The 7,349-nt window shown below is 44.6% G+C and overlaps 1 protein-coding gene across 5 annotated transcripts in view; it reads right to left on the bottom strand.

Moving 5' to 3' along the window:
- Nucleotides 1-5,584: 5,584 nt before the first annotated feature.
- PLB1 (phospholipase B1) overlaps nucleotides 5,585-7,349 on the bottom strand; it is a 119,875-nt gene continuing 118,110 nt past the window's right edge. For all 5 annotated transcript variants that reach the window (XM_081000093.1, XM_081000094.1, XM_081000095.1 and 2 more), the window contains one exon: nucleotides 5,585-6,299. In XM_081000093.1, coding sequence (XP_080856219.1) covers nucleotides 6,078-6,299 — 222 coding nt within the window. In that variant the 3' untranslated portion in view covers nucleotides 5,585-6,077. The remainder of the gene's footprint in view (nucleotides 6,300-7,349) is intronic.

The raw sequence follows: 7,349 nt of genomic DNA, 5'->3' as shown, positions 1-7,349 counted from the left end.
GAAAAGGGAACTAAAGGCAGCCTGCGCTTGCAGTCAAGCTAAACTATAATTAGAATCTCATAATGAATGGGAACGGTGGTACAGCTCCAGAAAATGACTGCATGAAAGGACTCTGGCTCGTAAGGGAAGCGTGACGATTTAATAATTTACACAAGTAGCAATGGCTCCGGTGATCTAGATCCCACGTGACCAATGAAGCACAGCAGATGAATCTTCCCCTCCAGAAGAGTATTTCCTGTTAAGTATTTGGTTTCTACAAGTAGGGGCCTGCGAGAAAATGTTGCAGTGTGATGTGCAGCCGTTCAAGGTTCCAGCCCTGCACACTTCCAGGAAACTACTGTCCATTCTCCCTGCCCCACAACAGTCAGTTGGCACTGCATTGCCACGGAGCATGCTGCCTGCATGGGGTTGTTTTAGAGATCTCCCCATACCCCTCCATTTATTCATTTTAAACTCACTAAAGGGTCATCCCCCCCATATATTTGCAAAAGTTGCAGCTTGCCGATTCTGATGGGTGATGCTGTTTTGGCTCCATAAGGACCCACACTTGGAGAATGAGTTCACGGTCAGTATATAAACTGAAGCATACTGCTGGGGGGATATTAGAGGACGCAGAGGCAGGAGTCCTAACTAAATCTCAGCCTGAGGTCAAAGGACACCATGGGTCAGCAATGATAGGAAGTGACTTTCCCCCAATGCAGCAAGTAGTTCAAGTTTCTGGCATCCTTGCAGGATGTGGGATTATCTTCCGGTGACACCTCTAAGTAGGTCATCTCAAGCAGCTTTTCAGGAGAGCTCAGAGTGCTAGGAACTCCCTAATAAGATACGGATAGGCTGGATGTGGGACATTTAGGGCTACAATTCTATACACATTTGCCCCTGAGAAAGTCCCGCTGAACTCAGTGAAACTTACTTTTGAGTAGACATGTATAGGATTATGCTCTTAAGTGTCCTTTGGTGCTGTTGAGATGCTAAAGGAAATCCAGATTTTCCAGCGTTATAGGTACACCCTTCCAGCCTCTCTGTTCATGGCAGATAGAAGTGACAGTTCCATGGTATACTTCCGCTAGGATGGCAACTCAGTTATTCAAATATTAATCCATCCATCATATGAGGTTTAATCATTTAATATCGTGATTAATTTGCATCAATGTGTATAACGATAAAAACAATATTTCTGAAGCAAGATAATGCACACATATGTCATAGCAGGCATCTTTTTAATTGTTTCGCCGTCTTTGTATTTTAGACACAGAGTTGCCAATTTTCTCTTTTTATGCTGTTGCTGCTATAAGAATTTGCATTTTATTATGTATTCCTTATTATTATTGAATTTAGATCATTGTTTTGATTTTAAAAATATAGTATAGATGCATCACGTCGCACCTTTGCGTTGCATGTTGCAAACTTCTCTGTGGTCTTCTGGTGAAGGGATGTCATATAAATTTAATAAATCACCGTCTTTTTCTTAGAAGAGGCATTCCAGAGAGAGAGGAAGGGAGGGAAGACAGAATCCCAAAATAAACTGGGAGTGAGGGACGAAAACCGCCAACAGCAACCTGCAGTTTTTATAAGTGCATTCACAATGCATTCACACAACAACTATGTGTGTGTGTGTGTGTGTGTGTGTGTGTGTGTGTGTGTATGTATATAACCTTTCCTATTAATCGTGACACCTTTTTAGTTGATGGAAGGTGTAAAATTAATTAACTGAACTGAGTAATTGATTAAACATTGTAGCCCTGATTTCCACAAGTGATGCTAGCAATTTAACGTCTGAAGTGGCAACATGTCTTGGCTTCACAGCGTTTCTTGCACTTGGTGAGAAGACTGAAGCCATGACTAGCAGCAGCTTCCTGGAGGACAAGTTGCCTGCAGTGAATGCGATGTTTGTGCAACTCTGACGTCGCATTTACTGTGCACACAATAACAAGCATTTGATCAAATCCCCTCTGTTCCGCCGCATCGTGAGGCTGCTGCGTTGAGAGTCTCTCAAGGCTTTGAGAGCTTTGCTGGCTTGGCGAGGGAAATGGTAATGGCAAAGGAACTGCTTGTCTGTGTGTGTGTGTGTGTGTGTGTTTGTCTGTCGGTCTGTCATACAAATGGGGCTGTCAACAGGTGGCTGCTATCCCCTCACCCTCCTTGGTGATCATTGCAGTGGATCTGGATCCAAACCAGACCATGATCAGATGCCAAGTTTCTGGCAATGTGGCAGGAACCTTAGCAGCAGGAGGAGGTTCTGTGGACAGCATGGTTGACCACGCTGGGGTCATTGCTGAAGGATGCCGTCACTTTGAGTTGTCACTTGAGCAGAGGTACCACTCACTCAGTATATGGAATTGTAGGCCAGGCACTGTGGAAGATAGACCTGTGACCTTCACCTGGGGGAAACACCTGGTAGAGGGGAAATTTGGTTTGTGGTGTCCCCCCTGAGTGAGCGGCAGGGAAGAGAAGAGTTTAAGTGGAGTGATCACCAACATGGAGGGATCACCAACATGGTGCCCACTGGCACCAACGCACCCACAAATACCGTCTGTGACACCCATGGAAAGTCTCCATAAATGTCTCATTAAAGATCCACAATACCCGAGAGATTGTTTACTCTTCCTGCCCAGTTCCTGTTGTACTGGCTGGGCTTCTCCTAAATCAAACACACACCCTTAAACACGCCTACATCTCATTGAATGCCAGGGGTAGACAGCCGCCCTCTGTTCCATTCTGGACAGAGGGAAGGTGGAAATAGTTTCTTCTCTGTACAGTGGTGGCTTATGTGGGCACCTTTTTCCCATTGATGAGGGGCATGCTTGCACCGTGTTGTGTTCCTGACTCTTTTTCTGCTCTTTTAGATGCGACAGCCATTTTTGGTTATGGCACCCTCCCACAGCAGCCATTTTGTGTTCTGGCAACCATTTTATGATGCCCCCACAGCATTTCCTCAAAACTCCAAGTGTGCTTGCTGGCTCCTAACAGTTTGCGCCTCCCGGCTTAGGAGAACTTAGCTTCTGTATTAGAGTAAATTTCATAATAATTCCACAGCAGGCAGTAAGGGTTTTACACTGCCATAGATTCCTCAGCGCATCCCTTCGCCTTTGTTTGAATGCAACAGACAATGCCAATCCACTCTGAAGGGTGTTGAGAAATGTCAGGGAAATGTCAACAACATTTGCAAAGTGTTTTTGAGATTCTCTCGACAAAGGCTGGACAGAAGGGCAAAGTGTTATTACATTGTTAATTGTTTAATGTAAACAAGAGGCAGCCTAAGGAATGTGGCTCAGCTACACAGCCTAATTGCCAGGCTGACTCATTTCATTATTTTGCAAGAACGATTACTGCCAGCCTCACAGAGGGAGGGTATCACACGCGGCTTTGAACTAATAGGGGAAAGCAGTTCGGTAGCCACAGTAGGGAGAGCAGCAACAATTCAGCTCGTGCCACAGAGGTTGGGAAAATTGGACGTTAACTGGATCTTGCTAGAGGCTGACAGGCTCCTGGAGGAGAGCCATATGGTATGGCCTGGCTGGACAGCTGAGCCTGTCCCCTGAGGAGAGCATCACTAGCGGCCCTTGTGATCAGCTGAATTGTGCGTTCTGCTGTCTCACACTAAACCAAAAGACAAAGGAAAATATCAACGGCACTGTTTTTAACTCGTGCCATTTGAGGGCAATCGTGGGGTTTGAACATTCATCCTCTGATGCTAGAGCTGTCAACCAGGCATAATTTTATAGGCCTGGTCAGAGTCAGGCCTTCCTGGATGGTTGGACAGAGTTGGAGACTGCAGAACCAGTGGTGTGTGGAATCCCAATGGGCTGTTTTTGTTGCTTATTGCTCAGGCATGGATGGATATGGATGGCATCACACTGGAGAACTGCCTTTCTAATGTAGCACACATATCTATGCTATGAATGAAAAGGGCTGGCACTTTGGTACAGCACACTTGTATGCAAAATGTACCAAGTTCCTACCACCAGGTAGGAAGGTTGGGAAAGGTTATTGTCTGTAGCCTTGGAGAGCTGTAGGGGTGGGGAACCTCTTTGCCCTGCTGGGCCAGATCTTCATCACCCCCACCCCAGGAAGCCAACTATGACAGGTGGGCAGGACCATCCGCCAGTCATCTGACATCATAATGGCCAGCTTCAGAAATCTGATCTGTAGGGAGTTCAGCCCTGATTTCCGCAGGGTTTGGGAGTACCAGCCAGTTCCCTTTACTAAGCAGGACTGAACACCCTGTACATCGGCAGATACATGGAGAGTTCAACCCTGCTTCCTGCAGCTGCATATCTGCTCATTGTCCTTTTGGTGCCAGTGTGCACATTTGGAATTTGAGAAAGTGCAGTGGGAGCTGGTCACAAAATGGCTGCCATGAAGCATATGTAAGAGAAGGCGACCTAGTGCAAACAAGAACTGAGTATTGAGAGCAAAGAGTCTTTTGGGCTTTGTGGATTTTTGAGGGGTTATTTACTGACATCTTTTGTGAGCACCATAGGAAGGTATTGGTGGGTGGACTGGTGCCTATTGGTGGCAACTCTGGTGGCAACTCTGGATTGGTTGGATTCAGGCCTTGACACGGTCCCCCCTATGGGCTCTCTCCTGTTCCCCCACCCCCCGATGGTGCTACTTGGAACATGCTAGGTGACTGCCCCTCCTATTGGCTCCAGGCAGCCACGATTTGAAAATTCCTTCAGAGCCCTTGTTGCTGCAGAGCATTGTGGGAAATTGTAAACATGGTTTGTAGCTGCCTGTGAAAGGGAGCCAAGGCTGGCTCCACTACCATGGGTCCTGCTGGACTACTAAGGCCCAAGCGGCTGCTGGAGGGTGTCTTGTGCTGACCCTGGTCCTGATATAGGCTGCATACAAACCACCTTTTATTTAAAAATCAATGGGAGATTTTGTTTTTTCTCTGTAGTTCACACACAATCTAGAACTATTGCAAATTTTTATTTATTTTTGCCCCCGAAAAGCTCTTCTTAAGGAACTGGTTTCATTTCAAAAATAAAAGTTCATTGCAGATTGATTCTGCATTATGCCACAGTGTGTTCACCTGAAAACAAATGTAGGTAGTCCTAGCTATTGTGTGTGTGTGTGTGCACCTAGCCATTGATGTTGTGGGTGGGCATATAGCAAGAGTGCAACCACCATTTCTTTCTTCATTCATGGGGTGGGGAGCCTGTGCAGAGAGCAAAAACCTAATCAAGGGGAGGGTTTTCAAATGTGTATCAAGTAACCACACGTGCCTTCATGGATGGCAGGATCTAGAATCATTCTAGATTAAAAAGCAGCATGATGTGGACAAACATGAATAATTCTGAGTTGAAGAAAAACTACATTGTTTGTGTGATAGAAGCAGATTACTGCGCATGCAGCCTTAGAGCCTCAAACTGGGCATGTGCTGATGCAATCCCATGTCTATGCTTAACACTGCACATATCTATTCAATCCATGCTCTCATCATATGAAAACAGACATATTAATTGGCTTAACCTTTTTATCTTCCTCTTGGAAGCTAGCTCTCCTATATATTTTCTGTGAGAATTTAAACCTAAGAGATTCTATCTCCGCCTATACAAATAAACTGGCAAAAGTTGGCTTCTTGAAAGGCTTTTATTTGGCTCAACTCTAAGAATTGATAGCTCTTCATTCTTAACACTGTTGATTATTGTATTCACTAAATGCTCCCAGATGCCATTTAAGAGGCCAGGATTAAGAGAGCAAACCTGACATTTGCGGATGAATCTTCAGTGGGAATGCAAAATGCACGGACCATTTAATCACCGTATAGAAGCATTCTTTATCTTGGCGTTTCCATTACAATAACAAATATCCTATTTAAAATCAGGGAAGGCCGATATATTTGGAACGCTCTCACTTTAATAAGCTCTCCCTATGTATCTCATCTTCTAAGCTCTGGTCTGCAAACAGTTACCATGATGTCTGAGCCGATATTTCTTCTCCCACTTTTAGATGGAAATTTTTTTGGTTTAAAAATAGTATGTGAAAAGCTGCTGCTAAGCTCCCATACTGCTTTCCTCATGTTACTGGAGGTAGATGGTGTGTTAGATCTCCTTGGTGCAGGTGAAAATTCAAAATGTTGTTACTTTCTCTCCAGTCGCTGTGTTTCCTGAATATGGGCGTTTGCTGGCTCTCTGAGTGGTGATCACCCAGGCAATGAGAGCTCCTGCCAAGATTCCTGCTGTTGCCGCCACAATCGCAGCCCAGTAGGGCACCTTGCCTCCATTGTTCTCTGCGTCAATCCCTGAACCCTGCGCTTTGCTGTTGCTTGAGGTGAAAAGAAAGGGATTTTCCTGCAGCAGAAAGGCACAGATTACAAAACAGTATTCAGTCCTTACACCACCTAAAGATGTAAGAGGGGACCCCTCCCACCCATGAAGTACAGAAGCAACAAAATAATATTTTCCCTTCTGCTGTAGCAGAAAGATTTACCATCTTAACCTTTTCCTGAACTATAAACTAACATGTTTCCTTGAAAGTTTAGGGATTAAATCCAGGTCAACATATTTTTTCCTAAATCCACCTACTATTTCAGTTTAATAAATTAAACCCATTTAGGAACAAGAGCTCTATTCTTCACCTGTTTTATAAATAACAGCAGCAGGGTTCAGGGCTCATCCCACACTTGGAAAGCGTGGGTCCAAGTGATTTTCCACTTGTTCTGCACCTTCTAGGCTTGGGTCTGAGTGGTTTTGCCCTTGGTCCCACCACTTTCTCCCTGGAAAAGTGGCTCTTTGGCAATAAATCGGAGCAAATGTTTGTCTGGAGAAAGCCCAACTGATGTTTGCTCCAATTCAGCGGGAAAGACTGAGTTTCCCCATGGGAAACTGGCAGGGCAAGGACAAGTCCTCCCTCCTATTTTTCACCCTTCTGGCCTGATTTGTGTTCTGCTTACAAGCAAAATCCATTGCAAGCTCTAATTATCATGCTCTTCAATGCTTGGTATGGCTGGGAAAGAGCTGGGTCTGAAACCTTGGGTCCTGCTTCCGACCAGTGTAAACAATACTGAGTTAGAAAGACCAGTGGCACAATGAGGTGGCTCCCTATATTCCTACACACTTGCCCAGAGCTGGGTTAACCATTAAGCAAAATATGAATGGGCATAGGGCATCAAGGGAAGAGGGGCACCACAGAATGTTTCCATTGCCAGATTTACCATGGACCATATGGCGCTAGCTCCCACAATAAATGAAAAAAATTCATACATATATATGTAATAATAATAATATAATAATAATTGAAATGATAAAATAGTAATAATAGAAATTAATAATACAGTATACAGTTACAGGTAGGTAGCTGTGTTGGTCTGCCGTAGTTGAAACAAAATACGGTAAAAAAAT

The sequence above is a fragment of the Podarcis pityusensis genome (genome assembly GCF_964106645.2).
Source record: "Podarcis pityusensis genome assembly, chromosome: 3".
NCBI lineage: Eukaryota > Metazoa > Chordata > Lepidosauria > Squamata > Lacertidae > Podarcis > Podarcis pityusensis.
This window is presented reverse-complemented; position numbering and strand designations above follow the sequence as displayed.